At 34.1% G+C, this 23,362-nt stretch overlaps 1 protein-coding gene and 1 non-coding gene across 7 annotated transcripts in view; one reads left to right on the forward strand and one right to left on the reverse strand.

Annotated features, from left to right (window-relative positions):
• Positions 1-23,362, forward strand: part of LOC149426449 (very long chain fatty acid elongase AAEL008004-like) — a 67,704-nt gene that overhangs the window by 39,397 nt on the left and 4,945 nt on the right. For 4 of the 6 annotated variants that reach the window (XM_089630912.1, XM_089630920.1, XM_089630907.1 and 1 more), the window contains 5 exons: positions 13,295-13,363; positions 14,743-14,825; positions 16,003-16,110; positions 19,609-19,692; positions 23,002-23,058. In XM_089630912.1, the coding sequence (XP_089487038.1) occupies positions 13,306-13,363; positions 14,743-14,825; positions 16,003-16,110; positions 19,609-19,692; positions 23,002-23,058 (390 nt within the window). In that variant the 5' untranslated portion in view covers positions 13,295-13,305. Of the gene's footprint in view, positions 1-12,646; positions 12,909-13,294; positions 13,364-14,742; positions 14,826-16,002; positions 16,111-16,793; positions 16,875-19,608; positions 19,693-23,001; positions 23,059-23,362 lie in introns of those variants that run through there. The other 2 variants (XM_089630890.1, XM_089630899.1) reach the window with 2 other exon arrangements.
• TRNAA-GGC (transfer RNA alanine (anticodon GGC)) lies at positions 9,369-9,441 on the reverse strand. Its single transcript has one exon. It is a non-coding gene; the product is annotated as a tRNA-Ala (tRNA).

A 23,362-nucleotide genomic window follows, 5' to 3' on the forward strand; every position in this document is an offset into this window, starting at 1 on the left:
GGAGTCCCCAGGACTCCCGGAATTAAAATCGTTAATTTAACATGAAATTAAACACTTTTTTAAATGAAATGCTAGTTACATTTGTTTATTATATATTTGGTTTTACAATGGCATAGGTTTTTACTTAAAATTATTGAATCACGACCTTTTATTAAGGAACTTCTAGAATATGGCACTTTTTGTAACAAAATTACGAGACCTAACTTCTAGTCTCAACATTTAAAAAAAAACTATTTTTCAAACTATTTTTTTAAGAAATAGAACAAAATCAAAATAAATTCTTATAAAAAGTATTAAAAAAAACATGGTTCGAACAATAAAAAACGTGCAAGTCCTTCCAGTCACGGTTGATGACACAGTCATTGCTTTTTTTTTGTACAGTCAAGGCACACAATCTTAGTACAATTATAGCAAATATATACAGTTTTCCTCTGCCATATATTTTTAGACGCGGTGGACACAGGTGACAATACTTTCTATCATTCCGGGGAAAAAATATAATAAAAAAAACCGTAAATAGGCTAAAACTTTTACATTAATACCCCGGTTGAGTCCCACGGACTCCACTAGCGTGATTACTCACCTTTCGGAGCCACGCACATTGACGTCCGCTCTCCCTCGCGTTTGGCGCGTCCCTTCGTGAAGGTACTGGAACGCACAATTTGAATTTCCTAAAACGAACGGTGTTATGAGCGCTGCAAGTTTTGAATGGAGTCCCAGGGACCTACCGGGTAAATCAAGGGTTAAACTCGTTATTTGGCAACATTCTGATATACACAGCCATATCGTGCCGGTTTAACATATTTTTTTTTTTATCTAAGGCCGATTGATCTTTATAGATTCATTGACCTAGTGTTTTTTTTCACTCGTGCACATGGTTGATCGTTCTACGTTTTTTTAGCTGATGTAGTTGTGGCTAGAATACTTGTTCAATGTCATCGCTGTCATATTTGTATCAATTATTGATGTGTGAGCTTTATTGAGTTGGAAAAAAATGGTGCGAACCAGTTACACCAGCACAATCAGGTATGAATCAGAAATTTGTATTCAGTACACATTTATTCGAAGCAATTAATCTAAAACTTGTCTTCGTGAAATTTGCTGTCGTGTAAGTATTCAATTTCTTGCCTCTAAAGATATGCAATATATGCACATTGCATAATATTATATTATGTCAATTTCTCAAATGTTATGGAAAACCAGTTGTTTTAAAATATTATTTGTGTTCACAAGACGTATGGTTAAATAAACATGGTATCTTTATGGTTTCTGGGTTCACTTTTGATAAACTTATGGAAATCATCGTAGCGATGTAGCATGGAGCCGTGAACCGTAGCAGTCGTAGCTATGATCATATCACTGAGAACTCAGTTGTAAGCTCTCTTTCAATTAAAGCCTGCGTCAGTTAAAGCGTGGTTGATTACTGATCTCGATTAGTAAAGGGCACGGTAGAAAGTTGACCATTTATAAAAAAAATGTGTCGTTAACGAGAAAAAGGGACAGATTCCAGTGTATTATTAAAAGCTAGTAAAAAATTAAACAATTGGGCTTGATTCTCACTTTCTTCAGCGTTTTAAGAAAACTATATAATAAAATAAAACAATTTTATCTCATTACTGATGTGTGAACACTTCCCAAAACATTGTATAACATTTTAATGAATATATTTGACTGTACGTAGGCACATTCTTGAACGTTTAGCATAAAATAATATTTAGCAAAACTAAGGTTTCGCAATACTTAACTGTGAATAAGTACGTCTTAGAGTTGTATATTATAATATCTAAATATATCTTAGTATGCACTACGTTAAATTTAGGTATAAAAATAAGCTAAAATTTGTTGTTTGTTGAAAACACTCCACTTTGCATTTTCAGCGTTTTTTTTAATGTATTGTGTCGAAAGACTTGGCCCAATTAAAAACAGCTTTATCATCATTGATTTAAATATTTATGTATTCGTATTTTTTTAATATAATTTGAAGATTTACTTATGAAACACAATTACGGCTCAATTCAACTAAGTGATCATAGAATTCAATGGTAATATAGTACGTGAGACGGAAAATCAGTTGAATGACGCAGCAAAAGAATTCTATCAATGAGCTCTGGCGTTCTGAAATGTGCACAGCATTTTTCCGTCTTGAATTAATATTTCGCAACTATGTTCACCTCGCAACTTACTTCCATCATGAGCTCTGGAGCTTTGAAATATCCATTCAATCGATGAAAAATATATGGCAAGATATTTTGATTTTTGCCTATTTTTCACACTACACGGAGAAAACTTACTGATATGAAATTACTGTTAATTTGTTAAAAATTTGGTTAAATTATTCATTTTCATATTAAAAACGGGACTGCAGGCCTTTAAAATATCAGTCAAAAGCGATTGTTTTATGAGGTCAGCGGAACACGTGTTCATACAAATATTGATATGTATTAGGAAAAGAAAACGTGTTCTCGATACATTCTGAATAACTAATATTTTATCAGGAAATTGGCATGCTTCACTTTTTTAACAGCATAATTTTTCTCCGTGTATATTTTAAGAAAGAAGAAGGATGAATCTCGGGTGAAACCGGGTAGTATCTACTTACTAGTGATTTATATTCCCTCTGATGCAGAGGCGTGCATTCAATATAGGCACATAAGCATTGCCCACCCTAATTTACAAATACCATTTTTACAAGAAACCAATATACATTTTAAGAAATACGTGGGTAGTACCACAAGGTGTTAATGGCAGGACTATGGCAGTAAGCAGGAAATGACGTACCTACTCGTTATATTCAAGTGTTCTCATGTATTCTACACGGAAAATGTGTGCATGCTCATTCAAGCGACTATTCATTTGTGTTAGTGCCGAAAAAGGCCGTACCTCTTGGGTACAAATAATAATATACTCCGCCATCTGTTGATTCCACTGTTAATTAGTATAACTAATGAATTAATCATAATATGACATTATTATGTTTGTAAAAGTCTGTGTTTATTTAGTGTGAAAAGAATAGACATTTTACTTATCCATGAATTGGCTTGTAATATTTTATTTTTTTTTTTTAAAAAGAAAGACAAACATTCCCGGGTTACGAATAACCCAACAATGTTTGAAAATCTCCTACTACCACCACAGAAAGCCGAAAATGTTGCTTGTGTTGTGATGGAGGACTTAGCCAGCCGAGGAATCGAACACGCGACGCTCGGGTGAGACCCAAGCGCTATGCCCACTCAACCACTGACCGGTCAAATATTTTTATGTATATATATTTAACGTGAATACCGAGTCCCAACTGTTTCCAACCGCCTTAGCCAATGAAATTATGACATCCTCAATCAATGTATGTTGTGAGCCTGAGGGTAGCTGGAAGGGGTGGAGACGGGGTAGAGGAAGGTGGAGGGGAGTTTCACTATTCAGATCTGGTCACCAAACACGGCTAAAGCTATTTCAAGCAACGTTTCAATTCTGAATGGTGGTCTTACACCAGTATATCGAACGTGCTACAAGTATACTATATATTGTTTGTAATTAATGAATTGTGAAATAACACAAATTCAACAAACAAAATTTACTTGCGCACGCCAGGATATAAACCCGCGACCTTCGGATTGCTAGTCGAGAGCCTTACCCCTTATGCAGCGGTTATTTGGATGTTTGTAGTAATTTAGGCAATCCCAACCAACATCAGCTGCAACCATCAGATTGGCCATTCTTAGCAAAAACTTTCACAAAGGGGGCTGTCGTTGGAAAGTTTTGCCTATCCTAATTAAAAATTCCGTGTACGCTACTGCTCTGATTTAAGTGAGCAGAGCTATCAAAAATATGGAATTATCAGGAAAAGATTGTCGATATTCATGGGTTACCTCAATATTATTTTGAGGTAACCCATGAAAAGATTGTCGATATGCATGGGTTACCTCAATATTATTTTCAGGTAACCCATGAAAAGATTGTCGATATTCATGGGTTACCTCAATATTATTTTGAGGTAACCCATGAAAAGATTGTCGATATTCATGGGTTACCTCAATATTATTTTCATCTCAAATCGCTCAATTCGGTGCCTAAAGTAAATTATCTGATTATAATGACAATACTCAGACATAATTAAATATTCAGTCAGACAATATAACAATGATTTTGGAGGGAAAAACTTGCATAGTGTATTGTGCAATATTCTTTTTCCACCATTTCGTTTAAAGATAAGATATCTTATAAGTATATGTTTTGATACGGAATTTCACAAAACTTGCAATGGAATAATTTTAATTGCATGGCGTGCAATTTTTTTATGACGCCACAGCTCTTATTATTTATTAATGATCATAACCCAATTAATGTCATTTTAAATGGCGATACATGGAAAAAACATAAATTTCTTGAATTTTCAACATTGTGGTCTACTCCATATTCTGTTCCTCGAATTGGTTATGGGTACAAAATTCAGTTACGGATATTAACAATAAATGTGCGAAGTAATCTTTATAAAACCTTTATCATCACAGCACTCCTTGGCTTGATTTGGTCTACATCATAAATGGTCTCCATTTTTCCTGCTCTAATCTTCTTTTACCTGGACAATCACAATCAATCACGTTTCCAATTTGGAAGGCGGGTATGGGTACCCGGGAACCATTTATTGGATAACCAACACCTCTGCCATAGGTCACTCCAAGTGGTTTGCTACGTTTGGTGACTTGGCAGGAGTGCCCGGGATCATTGGGTGAGGTGGGCCGGATCGGAAGACGTCGTTTTGGGGAGACTCTCTGACCTCTCCAGCTAGACTCTCTCGATTCATCGTCTTGTACCGCAGAAGGAGGGATGGATAGATTGACTCCTGGATTGCTACCCACCCCTCACACTTTTTTCTTTCCCATAACTTCCTTTCATTAAAAAGACCCACAAAGATGACAATATAGGCCCTGAGGGATATTCTTTTCCTTGAGGTCTCCTGTGTGGGGTTAATGTAAAAATTAAATGAACTCCACCTCTTGCTTGTTCTACCTCTGGGTCACTTCCACTCAGGCACCAACTTGGTCATGGTTTTGGTGTCCTGTTGTCAGGGATTCTTTTAAAATGGCAAGCCAATTGTCTTTGCAAGCCACTGAATCATGCAATAGTTTTATGTTTACTATTTACTTTATAAGTATGTTGCATTCAAACAAACTATTTGCTATTTCGGTTTCTTGAAAACTTATTTCTTAAATTGATAGTTTCTAATACGAATATTTATAATTATAAGTTGCTTAAATCCCCGGCGTTGCCCGGGCATTACGCAATTTTTTTCGAAATCTAATGTAGAGAGTGACCTCCCTCTTGTTTTGAAGGTCAAGTGTGCCAAATTTCAACAATCACGGAGTTAAACTGTAGATTTGTATTCAAATTAAATCCATGCCTACCGCTCGGTGTCCGAGAGCCAACATGCCCGCTCTCCACAAAAAGATTCAAAATACTGCTTTAAGGGGTGGGAAAACAGGATGGGTGGTTGTTTTTCAAATTTCATGCAGACAGTGACCTTCCTCTTGTTTCAAATATCAAGTGTGCTAAATTTCATCAACCTGATTTGTATAGAAATCAAATCCATGCCGACCGCCCTAGGTCATAGCCACTCAACTTTATAATTAGCCCCGCATTCCAAATTTCGATAAATATATAACTTATTTTTATATACCTACGACACCTCACAAGAGCGCCCCTTTCTGTACATTGTAAAGGCGGTGGAGTTCTGGCGCCCTCGGTTGGGCAGCCTCGAGAGGTGGGTTAAAGTAGGGGCTGTGGCTTTATTAATGCGGGCCTTGAAAAGTCCCGGATTATATGAAGGAGTAAAAACAAAAAACATTTATCTTGGACGCAAGTTTTGTGTTCCAAATAAAATATTTATGTATTTTTTAAGATAATATCCATATATCTATAAAGCCGAAACGCTAATAAAATTAAATTCATTTCAAAGAAAAAAATCGCAAAGTACGCTCTGAAAATTATTAAAAACACATTTGGTTCTGTTGTTTAACATGCTATGGTACATGTATTCACAATGTATCTTAAATAGGTACTTTAACAGTACAACTTAGGCATTGGTCTAGAGACTTTTACTGTATTTTAAACCAGTTTTGTTATATTAAATATTTTCACATTTTTCGCAAAATTATTATAATTTTTTAATATTAGCGCGCCCCCTCTAACTTTCGTATTGACATAAATCCCTTTCAAACCGTCTTCTTCTTTTCGAACGGAGCTTTAATATAATGAAATATGAATACAATAATATAACGAATGATTCAGCGTTCAAGTCTCAGTCGTTGTCTATTTGGTTTCATTTGTTTGATAAGTGCACGACGCGATGGTAGCATTTACATAAAAGCACATTGAAAATTTAAGAAGGAACCTATTATTATTACTTGCAGTAAAGTGCTATTATTTTCAACTTAAGTCCAGGGCTTCGGCCTTAGTCAATCAGAATGCAAAGCGCGATCCTTTCATAAAATAATATCTGTCGGAAGTACACTCATCATCCTTCTGCATAATGATAAAAATCGACTCTAGCGGTCATCACAAAGGTCAAGCCAGGATCATAAAGCAATGTCTGCACCATAAATATACGACTCACGTCTGCGCGTTCAGTATATAATAAAATAGTCAAATAATTTAAATTAATGGATTCGGTCGATTTTTTTTATCTGTGGCTTAGAATTCCAAGAAAACAATTTATGTAGGTACCTACTTGCTGTGATCATGGCTAACATTTTGTGTGTTTTTCAATTCGATGTTTTGGCATAAAAATTTATATGGCAATGTTATTTTCACATCTTCAATACGTTGCCATTTTGTTTCAAGGCTGAATATTATTGATAGTAAAAATAAAGTCAAACAGTCACTTAATTGTTCTAAATTACTCTGAATTTGTCATAAGTAACCCGTACATGTAAATCATTATTGTATTGTATTGTAAGTACTCAAGTCCTATTTTTATTTTCTTTTCCCGAACCCTGGGATTATCTAACCTATCCTTGGTCGTATTATTAACGCTGCTTTAACCGACATAAGCACAAACAAATATATTGTTTTCAACAAAAAGTGCTAAAATATTTTTTTTACATTAGATCCACACAGGAGGCTATGAGGAAAATAATTTCCTTAAAGGCCTTTTGCAATCTTTGGGGATGCTGTGTGGAAGGGTTTTTTTAAGGAAAGTAATGAGAGAACGATCTGGGAAGAAATAGGGTATGAGGGGCAGGTAGGTTTCTGGGGGTCAGTGTGTGCAGGAGTGACGGACGTTTCAATCCATCCCTACCACTGCGGTGCAAGGCGATGGGTCGAGAGAGTCCTGCTGCAGAGGTAAAACGATCTGCCTCAACCAATCTGTGCTATCAATATTGCCTATAAATAAGGCGCAGCTCAATCGACGGATTTCAAAAAGGCTGAAAACAGAATTAAAGAAAGACTTCTTCAGTTTGAAGGCCTAAACTAACCAGGAGGAAGACAATAGGAAACCAGCGGGAAGGTAGAATTACCTAGAGGCGGACAGGAACAAAACCACCTCAACCCAGGCCAGGTCACTGAATCAAACCTGCATCATTTTTCTAAAATATATATAAAGATCCATCGGTAGTATGAGTGGGTCATAAATTGTCATTCAATCGCGCAACGAATATTAAATCTCATTATTTCCCCCCCTGGGATAGTACCGACTGCTTGTCTCGCGTTTCAGCTGAAATTGAATATTTTCATTTCTATTTAGCAAGTTCAGCAATTCCAATTTAATACTATGGTCGCGTGACGTGAGATCCGACGGGTACGCTTAATAATTTAATCGAAGCGGTCAAAATGACGTCATTATAACCTTATATTTATAATATTCAATGCAGTACCTAGTATAAATTGTATTTAAAACATAAAATCTGCTCTCTGCTGTACCTGCGTTTCAAAATGTTTTGATGTCATCAATACAAACACTCACCAATTTAAAGCGTTGTACTCTTATGGTACATAGGTACTCTCAGTATCGCCCAGTGAATGATCACCATTCAGAATCTAAAATGGCTGTCGTACGTCTTTGGTGAGCAGATCTTAATAACCAGATACTTCCCAATCATCCTATTCCTCGTCTACTTCCCTTGCCCACTCCCTTCATCCCCACGATCCCTTGAGAATGCCACTGTCCCGCTGGATCCGGACGAGTTGTTGGGAGATGTTGGGACTCTTAAAATAGTTGTTTGATTAACTGGTTTATCAAAAATAATAATAAATATCATAAAGCTACAAGAAAAAAATTATTCATAGTAATCAATATTGATGATATCATCTCCAATTAATCAGTCGTTAAAAATGATTCACCCCATAAGCAATGATCGATAAGCATCCATTTTATTTATGAATCCGCATTCCAAATTTCTTTAAAACATTAAGTTTTTAAGTTACCAAAAAATATATGTTGTTTTTTAAGATAATATCCATACATTTGTCAAGTCGAAACGGTAAATATATCAAATCCTCTCGATAGAAAAAAATCGCAAAGTATTCTCCGAAAAGTATTCACATTTTTTTCTGTTAATCAACATGTTGACAAAATTCGCAGTGTTTCTTTAAATGCAACTTGGCATTTGTCGAGAGTTTTTTGCTCTATTTTAAACGAGTCGTGTTTTATGAAATATTTTAACAAATTTTGCTCAATTATTATCGTTTTTTTTATATTAACGTACCCCCTCTAACATCCGTATTTAAATATCTTCCTATCGATCCGTCTTCTTCTTCTTCTGAACTTTTACTATGGAACGGAGTTCTTTATGGTAAATATATAAATGATTTTGGATGGCGCGCGCGCTGACTAACAATTTGTTGTTTTCTTAGAGAGGTCAGCGACCCATCTCAACGTTGCCCCACGACCCACCAATAATTTTAACTAATGACACAGGTTGAGTGAAGAAAGACAGGTTAAACCTGAGCAGACCCAAATTATTGCATATCAATAAGTCACTAGCTTACATTTAATTTGCTTAGAAAAGTTCAAGGGAATAGTTTTTATTGTCCCGAGAACACAAAATGATATTTTTTTAATATCCATTATTGTTTTTATTTATAATTTATTTCTTATACATATACAATATATTTAGCACACCATGATTTTAGGGCGTATAACTTTATGAAAAATAACTGATTTGTTATGCTCTTTGTTTATTTTTACAAAACCCACACAGAATGTTTCCTTATCAATACCGGGTTAACATTTGAAATTTCACGTTAAAAAATGATATTGACGATATTCGTTTCCCGCGTTGTTTTAACGAAATAGTAAACTATTATTAATTATTGAAGACAATATTAGCAATTCCTAAACGAATATTTGAAACAGAAAAATCTGAAAAAGATACAGTCACATCTAGGACTCGAACCTAGGACCCTTGCCTTGCCGGGGCACCGCTCTACCAACTGAGCTAATGGGACCCTATCTCTTTCGGTCATATTTAACTGTATCATACTTCGAATAAGAACTACTGATTTTTTCTCACCGCACATTTTTACTGGCTGTATTATCGCAAGATTCAACTCGTACTAAATGCAATCTAGACAGTGTCTTAGATAAATACGATTCTACGATCTTCAACCCTATGAAAGTTGGTTAAATCCACTTAAACAAACCCAAATTACTGCATTGATCACTCCGGTTGGGTGAAGAAGGGCAAGTTACAGTCAGCCAAAACTGCATATCAATCAGCTCACCGATGATATTGGTTTAGTAAGGAAAGCCTACAACGAAAGATTCATAACACAACTTCGGCAAATCAAAAACATTACAAATCAGTTAGCTCATTGATGAAACAGATTGAAAGAGAAAAAAGCAATCAAGACAAACCCAAATCACCGCATATCAGTTTAAGTTCACTGATGATGGCTGTTTGAGTTTTGACAGAAGATTTACAATCCAGGCAGACCCAAATCACTGCGTATCAGTTAAAGGTCTTTTGGATATTGCGTGTCGATAAAACACATTGCGGTAACGCAAGTTAATGTAATACGTTTCATCAGAAGATTTCTCGGGTGGACCAGTGTATCGGTAGAGGTCACCTGGCCAGTCTGGCCTAATGGCGGTGTTGACACATGTGCCCAGGTACCCACACCTTCAGAGATGGTAGCAATCAGCCAGCTGGGTAATCCCTCCCCTGCTACCTGCGCATGAATATAAATGACCATCTTGACCACATAATAGAAATGACTGCCATTGGTCCGCAAATAGAATATTTTATTTAATTTCTGCTCGATTGCGATGGGAGATTATTGTAATTCCAAATGACTCATTACCGGATCCTGGATAGAAACTAACACCATGAACTCCTGATCATACTTCAGTTCAATTAATTCAAACCGAGTTTTAAAAAATAATATCTAAATACTATTGTAAAGGGACTAAACACAAATTTTAATGAGAATCCAACTGAAAGAGGTCAATGAAAAAACATTAAAACGACGTAGAAGACAAATAAAATAGAATGAAATAACTTTAGTCCGCCTAAGCACGGGACAGCCTAGTGAGGAGGCTAAGAAATACCATTTCTATACTTAAATTCACCATAATATGCTGTACGTACAATGTTTTATATAGTCGCTAACATAATTTAAACTTTTTTTTTAAATATCAAATTCAAAACGTGAATTATTAACATAATTTGGCGAAATCGCCGGAATGTGACATTTTTAGGGTTCAACGCCTACAACTGAGTTCTCACGATACAGATCGATGATCCCAACGAATAATGTAGGATGTGCAAATTAGTATCTTTGCATACAGCTATTTAAAGTTGTCAAAATATATATATTTTTAAATGGTTAAGTGAAATATCAAAAAACCCTTTATTCCTTGCTCTCCAAAACTATAAAACTGTAGACCCGAAACGTGTAGAAGTAATTTAAGTAATTTGCACATCTGACATTGTTCGTTAGAACCAGCTGGGTATCCAAGTATTTGCCTTCAGGTCTTCTCGTGAACGAGACCATATTATTATCACGACACATTTTCACTTCTAATTTGAAACACCGACATGTTATTTGCACAAGCGGAATTCTTCACTAAGACGGAAAAACCTAAATTGCACGTGAGCTGATTCTCGGCTTACGATTAACTTTAATTCAAGGACTGGGTTTAATGTTTAATTAGATAAGATTTATGTTTTTATCTTGCTCGGTTAGTGACAGTTTAAAAACATGAGATTTTCAGAATTTCCGAATCGTTTTCTCCGAACATTTTTGTAGAATCTCGTGACATTAGCAGAATTTTTATGCAAGCCATAATTTGATAATAAGAAACGTTGCCATTTCACACGTAGTACGATATTGCATATACAGGATTCACTCACTTTAACTAGTGATCAATGACATTATTTCGATTAAAATATGTAAATGAAATTTTTGTCTCCGTTTTTTTTTTAAATTTTAAGTTGATAAAAAACCGCATTAAAAATGTCACCGGTGACCAAAATTTCACACAAATTTTTATAATCCAAATAATGTCGGAAATCGCTGGTTAAAGTAAGTCGAGTACGTTCCTTAACACCCTGTATACGATGTTTATACGTATTCATATTAGCTCTGCTTTCATCATTTACCATGTTAATTAAACACCCCCCATCGGGACCAAGTGGTTGGTTAATAAGTTACAAGTTGTTTTATGATTTAAAAGGTGATAAAAACCCTTTTATGGGTTGCTCCTACTGTTTGCGCAAGAGAAAAAAGGATGTGACCATTTAAATACGTAGGTAGGTACATGCAAAACTCGTCGTAGAGGACCAGTAGGTACTTATTATATTTACAAATCACCAACGCCAGAAGTCACTTTTACGATTTGCGCAAATTTGTATTTCTAATTATAGGTAATAAAGTTGCGAGTGGTTTTGTAGGTAATCACTGTAATCAGCCTCTGAAAAATCACCATGAAAGTTTTGTACTCGGTTAAGAGAGTAATGCACGCCACTGCGATAATCGTGATTTTTTTGTCATTTCGTGTAGGTCTCTAAAAATATTTGACATTCCCAGGTGCCTAATTTAATTTAGTCAACCCCTGGTCCAAGCCGTTCCTACCTAACTGTTTTTTTTTTCGAAACTGACTGGACCCTAGAAACGACCTTTCTAAAAAAACTATTTTTAAAGTTCTATTTTATAGTTCTGTGGTAAAAATCTATTTTCAAAATTTAAAATACCGGTAGATCATAGGTACTGAAAAAAAGTAATAAGTACTAATGTTTTTATTTGGTATTGTAATTACTGACGTCTAGCCTCAGGCAATTTATAATATTGGTGTTGGGGTCATAAAATACCATCATACCTGTAAAATTGTTATCAACTCTCATATTGGAATCTTGAAAGACTTTTTCAGTGAATTTTCCATTCAATGCACGAAATTATATTATTTTAATGAGAAACGCAGTGGCTCTGTGAAATAACGTCGAAATCGAATTTCTTCGCGCATTTCATACCTGGGAAATAAATAGTTAGATTAGGATGGGAGTAAAATACGTAATTCTAATTATATAAAATCACAGACAGGAACGGAGCACGGGGCACGGAGCAGGGCCCCGCGCAGCACGTGGTTCCCTGCCCCTGCTCCCCTCACCATACCTCACCCCTCCCACCACACACTCGTTGTCGGCCCATTGACCGGGCTGGTTGTGAGTTGTGAGTGAGACTAGCAGACTGAGACTAGTTGGTTGCGAGTGGTGATTGGGCCCGCGCGATCGCACGCGAACCGCGCCATTGCGACCGATTCCGATACTGGCGGGATGATAACAGCGCCGGGGTTTATGTAATAACCCTACCATCGCCCGGTGACTCCGTTTATGTTAGAAACCGACCCATTTGGCAGTTCCCATCCCACCTACAGTGCCGAGTGTCAAATATGGGCATTTTTACTTTCAACAACCGTAAGTCCTTTTTGTATTGAGCAAGTACTACTTGCTCGCAATTTCCATTTGTTTACGAGGAAACTCGCGCGACAGTAGGGCAGTAGGTGGGCGGTTTCCACTAATCCTCGCTTTTTGACAGAAGGACGTCGAGGCGAATTGCACTGCGGCGTGCATACATGTGGAGGTATTTAATCCAAGTGTTTATTGTAGCCGCAGCCGCGCTTTTTTGGGATATAAGCCCATTGAATTAGTGACAGCCGGTGACAGATGATACATTCGCGAAATAATCTTTACAACGAATCGAGGGTCAATGCTCATTTTTATTCTCTGTTTTCAGTCACGAGCTTATCAGTTATGTCATATTTGTAATAGCGATTGTCTAATCTGATGTTTGTTTGTTACAGAATCTTCCACCATGGCGTTAATAATGAGATATATCGATGATATGCACAACATAATGAATAAACACGGAGGTGAGTTCTTATGACATAATATTACCTATCTTCTACCTGTTAACGAGTTCAGTTATTGCCGACCTCTAACCTTTCTGTTTGTGTAACATTAGCGCAAAAGCGATATGTCATTGTACAGTACATATTTAATTATTTTAATTTTAAATAGGAGGATTATATATAAATATATATATATATTTTTTTTTTAAGCGGTAATTTTTCCTTTTTAAAGTAGATACTATAATTAATACTCAATTGACAAGCATAATACAAAATATAGGTAGGCACATTACAAACTGAAACATAAAGTGAGTAACAACTAAGGATGGTATATTATTTTACTAATCAGTAGTTACTTATCAGACTTTAAAAAAAAATTAAAGCAGTATAATCTAAAATATTGTGCATTAGCGTGACATTTTCCGATAAATCTGCAATCTTGAAATGGTAATTGCAATCATACAAAATTGACATTGCTAGATTGTGTATAGGGCAGGTTCGTATACACTATAAGTTATGTAAGGTCAAATGCTAGATAATGACTGTGTTCTCAGTAAAAATGCTCTTTTTAATAGGTGCAATAAAGTCATATTCAGTGTCAAAGTGTATAAATAATACTGCATTTATTTATTCACACGCAGCTCACTCTTTGATAGTAACATGTAATTATAGATAAACAGATAATGTAATCATGTCATAATTTATCATCTTAATTGTCTACTTAAGAGGATAACAATCAATTATTAAAATGAATCATCATTTATTTGTTTTGACATGCTTTTTGGATTGCCTTTTCTTTTAAAATAATATTATATGCTTCACAGAAAAGGTTTTTACGTTTCTCTTAAAGCCTTATACGTCTTTGAGGGTGCCATGTGGAGGGTTTGTTTAAGAAAATTAAAAATAATCCTTTAGAAGAGAAATAACACAAAGCCAGCAAGTCTTTTCGTGGACAATCTGTTCAACACAAAAATGAGTTGCAAAACAACTTGTTTCTCACGTGAAAACTATGATATGTAAAAAGGGAAGAAATATTTGCTCTGATTCCGAAGGGATTAATGACGCTATTTATTCGGAAGCACTTCCATTGAAATACTGGTAGAACAAACACAGCACTTCTACATGACGACTATATTTTATAGATTGCAATTCGTCCGTTAAAATAGGGGAATCTATCAACGGAGCTCCAGACTAGAGGTGACAATCTCAACAGTAGGATGAATCTTTCATACTTTGTTTAGTTGATACAATGCACTCTCCGTCTGTTGGACCTTCCCACGTTTGAGGAGGCTAAAGTTATGCTGCTGATAGTTCCCTTGTAACCTCACCCTCTTTCTCTGTAGCTTGACCACTTTTTATGAACTGTTAATAGTAATATTGTTTTGTGCGTGTATTTCCAGACCCTCGCACAAATGACTGGTTTCTGATGAGCTCGCCCCTGCCCACGCTGGCCCTGTGTCTCACCTATGTTTATCTAGTCAAGGTGACTGCCATTACGTATTATAATACATATGTCACTGCACATTATAACATGTCACTACACATTACAAATGCCATTATAATATTATGTCCTGCCAATTTCCTACTTCCTTTAACTGCCGACACTAGCCGGCTTCCAGGCCAACTTGATTATTATGTATTTTAATACAACCAACTTGTCATTTTAATTTATGTGTCTTAATATCTGACACATTAGCCACCGAGAATGTGCACACCTTCTAAACAAACATTCTTATCAATGATTTTACTATGTGTGTACATATTTTTTCAATTATTTAGAAAATCTCAAAGTGTGCACAGAAAGCAGTAAAAAAGTATAATATTGTATAATCTGAGCAACCTAATAGTTTGACATTATTATGTATAATATATGTACCTACATATTGTATAATCTGAGCAATCTAATAGTTTGACATTATTATGAAGTATAATATATGTACCTACATATTGTATAATCTGAGCAATCTAATAGTTTGACATTATTATGAAGTATAATATATGTACCTACATATTGTATAATCTGAGCAATCTAATAGTTCGACATTATTATGAAGTATAATGTATGTACCTACATATTGTATAATCTGAGCAATCTAATAGTTTGACATACTTATGAAGTATAATATATGTAGGTACCTACATATTGTATAATCTGAGCAATCTAATAGTTTGACATACTTATGAAGTATAATATATGTAGGTACCTACATATTGTATAATCTGAGCAATCTAATAGTTTGACATACTTATGAAGTATAATATATGTAGGTACCTACATATTGTATAATCTGAGCAATCTAATAGTTTGACATACTTATGAAGTATAATATATGTAGGTACCTACATATTGTATAATCTGAGCAATCTAATAGTTTGACATACTTATGAAGTATAATATATGTAGGTACCTACATATTGTATAATCTGAGCAATCTAATAGTTTGACATTATTATGAAGTATAATATATGTACCTACATATTGTATAATCTGAGCAATCTAATAGTTTGATATTATTATGATTACATATTTACAAAAAATTGAATTATATTCGTTATTTCGTGGGATGATCGTAATTTCCCAGGCCCTTCAATGAATTCATAATATATAATTATTAATAACAAAGTCTTCCTTGACTGATTAACGTTTTGTTTATTTTCAGGTCCTCGGCCCCAGATATATGGAAAATAGGAAACCAATGGAGCTGAAGAATACTCTTATTTGTTATAATTTATTCCAAGTTATATTTAGTGCTTGGTTATTTTACGAAGTGAGTATTCTTTTAGATTTTCCTCAACGCATTTACCCATTTTTTATTACTTAATTTCTAGAAAAAATAATTTATATTCCCCCCATTTCAAAGTTTATGATACATGGTCAAATTATTTGAATGTGCTAATGAAACTGCATCTATTTCACAAAACCTGTTAAAAATATTTTTATTAATTGATTATTTTTTAGTCTTGTCAAAACAAAAGAATTCAATTTTATTTATAAAAAAATGATGTGCCAAAGTATTAAAAATACAATTTCTATTAGCTGAAATAGAATATTTAGGGAATGAAATTATTGGTTGTGTTAACTAATTTTTTTTACAGTCTTTCCATCTGGTAATATTATGAAAATATTTCATTTCCGCAACAAATTTTCAGTTTGGTTGTGAATTGGTGAGTTTTTACGTATAAGTTTTATAAGAAAAAAAATTGATTAATTATACCATAAAAACACAATCTGAGGGTTTGATTCCTTCATGTACCCTTTTTGAGCAAGTCTCATGATGTATAGTGTTGGTAGTATTATATTGTTGATTTGTTCATCTTACCATGTAGCATTTTCCCCGCCGTATGATTTTAGAAATGAATTAGACTACCCTAACCTTTTAGTTTGTGTATTTCGATGATTTGCTTAATTCCCCCAGTTGTTTAATGTGAACCACCCACTTTTTTTATCTAGTGTTTAATGGGAGGCTGGTGGGGTGAATACAGTTTCACCTGCCAACCCGTGGACAATACCAATTCTCCGACTGCCACCCGCGTAAGTCCCCCTACCCAACCCCCCACCCTCACCCCCTCTGTGATAACTGTCTCTCTCTCTGATTCCATCGCAGGTCTCCGGCTCCATGGGGTTGTATCATCCTATTAATTCACCCTGTAAATATTACATAGTAGTTAGACCTCATCCACCCTCTCATCATCTCTTCATAACTTGTAAATACTCTCAGTACATGTCATGTGCATTGTAAATATTATTTCTACTGTGTCTTTCAGCTGATAGGGATGTATTTACATGCAGAGTGAGAATGACTCTCTAACATGCATTAGATACAGTTGCAGCCCTCTCCTAACGCTCTCTGCTACCCGTCGATCCTCCAATGCTACTGTCTACTGTTCTGACCAGTTACAGTTCCTTCCGTCTCTGTATCCTGGAGCAGTGACCTTGTGCTTCTATTCAATTTAACCATAAATTTATATCTTTAGTCTAAAGGTATAGGATAAATTCTCTTCCCTGGTTCCGAAGGTCACAATAGTGACCCTGTGTACATAGTAAGTTGTTCCTATACATTATCCTAACTATTGTCTATGAGGTCACTACTGTGACCTGTCGAACCAGGGAGGAGATTTCATCCCATGTAGCGCTTACTTCCCATTTAAAATATGTACGTACCGATATTCTTCCATCTGCATTATTTTTACTTGTGATGAATTATCAAAAAAAAATCTAGACCTAGACGATCTTTATAAAAGTCGTTGGTTATGTTAATGTTGGACAGTCATTTATTGAGTAATAGTGTGGATAATCCTAGTGTAACTGTTAACTAGTTCCACCAATACTTAGTGTAACTGTTAACTAGTTCCACCAATACTTAGTGTAACTGTTAACTAGTTCCACCAATACTTGGTGGCACATCCTGTACACAATCATTACATATTATGCTTCAACTGGTTTCTCACTGCTTTGTTTAATCAGAGAGATTATACAGGTCAAATCCCATTTTAACGAAACACGCGGCACTACAAAACATATCCAATCGTACTGAATATGCTGTGGAAAAGTATTATTATTTATATATATCCATCATCCATCAACAAGCAAGTGCTTCTAAATGAAAGAGTATTATAAATCTTAAGATACAAAATATCCAATAATTTATTGTAATACCAGAAATGTTATGTACTTCAAAGTTTTATTAACGCACTTCAAGCGAGCGAAAATAGGGTCCCGTTCGAGAAAATTGATTTTGCTTTAAACTGCTAAATCTTTGGAAATAATACATATATTTGAATTTTTTTTTTTACTAGTAGTCACCACCCCCAACTATAAAATTATTATTGGAGATTAAAGCGTACTTTGTAATACATATCCATAAACAGAAGTTAAAGTCAGTTTTAGGTTATTTATTAATGATTTCTATATCTCCAGTGCCATAAGTGTAAGGATTTATTACCCATTATACAGGTTTAGTAGTTTCCTTTTGATTAAATATTTCTCTCCACAAGAGACAAGAAGTTAACCCTTGGGACCTTCTAAGACCCAAACAGTCCCAAATGCCGTGCGCGCATTATACTCTCCTAAGACCATATTTGTCCCAGAACGACCGCACATTATTAAAATGCATATATCTCTCTTCCTCTCATCTAAAAATTAATTATTTCTTTTATGTCAGAAAGAGAACGAAATAGTGCTTGTTATTGTCTTTGAAAAAATGGAAGCTTGTAGAAGGTTCGATCCGTGCAAATCAACAACGTCTCAAGGGTTAAGAGAGACTTGTATGACATTGTTATACATACATATATTTTTATTTATAGTTGGGACCCTTACATAAATTTTGGTATACAATATTCATATAGAATTATCGGACAGCAATGCCTTTACAGCCATTCAAGTAAGACCGGCGTAAAAGGTTGAATTACCCTTCCAGCTGGAAGTGTGTTAATAAAAATTTAAAAAATTAAATCAAAACTTGTATAAATATGCTAATGTTAAATATTTTTGAAAAAGTGAAATGTAATTTTTTACTATTGTACACATTAAAATGTATACCTTAGCAATGTGCATTGTCTTTGCAACAGAACACACTTATTGTTCATGACTATTTTACAGGACATCAGTCCTTCATAGGAGGTGGCATTTCCATTGTCATCTTTTGCATTCTTTGAAGTTAAAATTGCGTTCAACATCCTGGTAGACAACTGCAAATTTTAAATAAATATTTTGTTCCTTTGGTATTCGTTAGAATGAGATTTGACTTGTACTAAGTTGGAATCGCTAAATAAATTCTAAAATATTGAAGTACTCGTAAGGTGCCTCATAGCAATCACAGTTGATAATTCTCAGAAAGACTTTTGAAGGGTAGATTTGTAGGAAATCGGCAAATTTGTATTATTTTGCAATAATCAGTAGTATGTGTGAAATAGTGACCTTTATAACACTCCTAATATAATTTAGACAAAGATTAACAGTTTTTTCTATGGAAGTAAATGCTTAAGGATGTAAATTGTACGTACGGCAGGTTGTATTAAAAGCTTTTCCTATTTCATTTCGCAACAGTTAACTTAGCTTAAGAATATGTATGTGTAGTTTGATGTATCTGCATCCATGTGGAAGTAAATAACATAACCCTGCTAGTATATATAAATAATATATGTGTGTGTATTGCATTCGCCTAAGCTGAGCAGAGATGGTCTGATGGTCCGATGGTCCGATAGCCTGACGCCCCGCTGCAGTGAATGAGAGAATTCAGAGTTGGGGTTTTCTATGATTGTTTCAGTTGGCAATGTCGGGCTGGGTCACCGGCCGCTACAGTCTGCGCTGTCAACCCGTCGACTACACCAATCATCCAGAAACTATAAGGGTGATTCCATCATACATACACGGATAAAGTTGCCTATTTACTCGCCTTGTTTCCCATCTTCGCCTCTCCTCCCTCGCCCGCTTCTCTCCTCCGACCAAACTAGCACGCCCCCATTGCCGCACCACTCTCTCCTTTTATTTCTTTCTTTCGTGATGGGAAATAAACAGAGTAAATACTGTGAGAATGTTTCAAACTTATGATTAATTTGTGGGCTGTTACTTTTAGGTAGATTTGTCTGGATAATGCACCCTTAATATTAAGTCGACCTTTTATTTCTGACTAATGTAAATAATATTATTTCAATCTTATCTTTTATGCATATTATACCTTTGACATTGTGAATGTTTTCTTTATGTGTTATTTTACATTCTTTTGAAAATTTTCAACAGTCAATATTCAAGTATTTACGCCTATTAGGCGATTAATGAATTGGAAAGATTAGCAAGTAAAAGTAGTCCAAAATAATTGCTTTTCCAAGACTTTTATTTTCATTAAAATTTAAATAACTTGTCAAGTGAAATGTTTGTAAAGTAATTTGATGATTCTTGCAATTCTGAACAGAAATTTCACTGCGAAAAAAACTTACTGCAATATTTGGGTTAAAATTATTATTTGAAATTAAAATATGGATTTTCCTATTTAAAGCATTTTGTTTTAGTTTGTAGTGAGTTTGGTTTTGTTATTGTTTCTAATGTATGTACCTACTGTCTTTCTCTGGATCTGTTATACATATTAGCATTGTACAATTTCCAGTATTACCAAAAGTACAGTATTTTGATGAGCAGTATTGCCGTCTGCTTTGTTTTCCTTTTGCTTTTTTTTTCATGAACGAATGTGTTTAGTCAACCAACTCTGCACCTATACATTCTAGACAAATCATCACTTTCACATAATGTTACACCTCACCATTATAGTATTTAATATTCAAATAAAGCCCTAAATAAGACGTCAAAAACATTATCTAAGATATCTAAATGCAAAATGAGACATGAAATACATATTACACTTTGTTATGTTTCTATAACAATTTTTATTATTGTTTTTGAGCTTGCAATGTAAATATTTAAGAATGAATTTTGTTTAATATTAACACGGCTGGTGTAAAAATTGCTTGATCAGCTTTACTAATAAATGCTATGTGAGGTTATTTGGGAAATTAATACATAGGATCTGCAAATTTCGAATATTTTGTTTAATGTAAATAAATATACGTAGTAAGATATTAAGTCATATCTTTGTCTTTTTAAGAAATTAATTTGATCCATTTTAATGTCAATTTAAAAAGTCCTGTGAGGCTTGTCCACGCAATCTAAAAACACTGTTTAATTTAAGGAGATGTAATTTAAATTTTCGAATATTCTTTAATTGTCATGATGTTATCAAGCTCTAATTGCAAAAATTCTGGTTTTAATTATCTTTAAAAAATCCCCTCTAGGGTCTTTACAATATGAAAGTTAACTAATTGCAAAAATTCTGATTTTAATTATCTTTAAAAAAATCCCCTCTAGGGTGTCTTTACAATATGAAAGTTAACTGATTGCAAAAATGCTGATTTTAATTATCTTTAAAAAATCCCCTTTGGTGTATTTTTAATATTAGTAAACTACTTAAAGAACACTGTTAAAAATGATAAAATTGTGCATGTTTGTATTGTTGTTGTTTTACTAATACGATATTTTTGCAAATAGGGCTTCAAATGTCCAGATGAATTAAATGATATTATTTCACCACTGGATGTCGGCATGTAAAAGTTGCACTGTTTTTTCTATACTGCTTCAACTACCTTATTTTTATTATTTTATATTAACTCATGGTTTTTTCGATAACTATTATGATCTTCCATTTGTTTGTGTGTGCGTAGGCCTAATTTACATTACGGTCACACCCGAGTTAGATTACCATGAAACACAAACAATATTTTCAATTTTGGTAACAAATTGGTTATTGATTAAAACAATTTTATTAAGGTCATTTTCTAAAAATGTAGCATGTAGCTATTTAATATTCTTGCTTTGAATTTTATTAAATCATTTGTTTATAATCACTATAAAGATATTATTAAGTTAATTTATGAAACACTGATGTAAAATGAAATCTGTTCTTAGAATTAGAATATCAAGGGTTGTTTTTATCTTTTGTGTTAAGTGTTATTTTAACTTGTTCGCTTTATTCTGATTTTGCTTAATATTTAATTGCTTTGGTTAACCAATTTACTAACAAGCCATTTTTCATTTAACACGCTTCAATAAACAAACAAAAAATTTGTCACACTCAACCACATTTTGGGTCTCAATTTCATACTGCATTGAGCCATATGACTTCAATGTAAACCACCAAGTCTCACTCACAATTATTCAAACTCAACCACCACAAACTCTTGTTTTCTACTCACTCAACTCCATACTTGCTTTCTGTTATACATAGACATTTAACTATTTCCCTTTCCAAATACCATACAATACTGAAAATATACTGAATTTGTTTTCCAACAAAATTATAGGAATCACATCTCATCGTCAAGATGTACATATCATTGTTACGCTTGTAAGACCGGCTATGTGAGTTTTACCAAATTTTACAGGGGAAGCAAAAAACTCAGTTCTCATTCTTCTATTCAAATTTGTCAACAAACAATGTTTGAATGAGTATTCTGCGATGATGGTTAAACTTTTTCGCCGGAATCAAGGAATTTTTAGAAATTTTTTGTGTAAAAAAACATTTTGCGGAAATCTTGCACTTGGCTGTTTTTGCAAGCGCAATGACAAAATATGTAATATATTACATACATAATTATGTAATATTCAACTTATATTATCCTTTAAAATGAAGTAAAAATCATCTTCTTTCAATCATTTGAAATATATCTATGTATGTACGTAATGTAAATTGTTTTATATACCAACCTACAATTTTGCTGGAAACCAAATTTCTAGATGATTCCTAGATTTTCAATAAATTCTTTTGTGATTTATGCCACTGTATTTACACACATTCGATGCCTATAATATAATATTTAGTTCAAGACTCAACGGATTCGATTTCCGTACATATATACATAATACATTTTACAAGTCTATCAAAGTGCATTACTCATTATGTATATGTATCAAACTGGCTTTTTTTATTTAAACAAAAATAATATTTTTTTTACATGTGTGTGTTTTTTAATTTGACAATTCAAGTTTTGTTCAATTTTGTTTTAAGCTTTTGGATTATAGTGTTTTTATTAAATTGCATGTGTAAAAATAGAATGCTTTTATAAATGTTGAATTGAATGCCACATATTTATATATTTGTAAATATTTACAGATGGTCCACGCATGTTGGTGGTACTACTTCTCCAAATTCACAGAGTTCATGGATACGGTGAGCAAATTATTCATTTTTTCATTATGTATTGGAACCATAGATAATAGAAATAATTGGAGATGTGGCATGGAAGCGTGTAGACTGTATCTGAGCTACGACCAAACTGCACAGGCTATCAAAGTGGCCGAGCCAATGAAAGTTATGTCGCTGTGTATAGATATGTGTTTGCAGTAGTATGGGTGAATGATGTTGACGACACATTTGGGCGTGCATTTTCACACTACATATCAATGGATCTTAAAAGGCGTAAGAAAGAAAAGTGCGCTATCTATCGATTAAAGTGGAGGGGCTCATCATTTCA

This window comes from Hesperophylax consimilis, chromosome 1 (genome assembly GCF_061612785.1).
Source record: "Hesperophylax consimilis isolate HC1 chromosome 1, BYU_Hcon_1.0, whole genome shotgun sequence".
Classification (NCBI taxonomy): domain Eukaryota; kingdom Metazoa; phylum Arthropoda; class Insecta; order Trichoptera; family Limnephilidae; genus Hesperophylax; species Hesperophylax consimilis.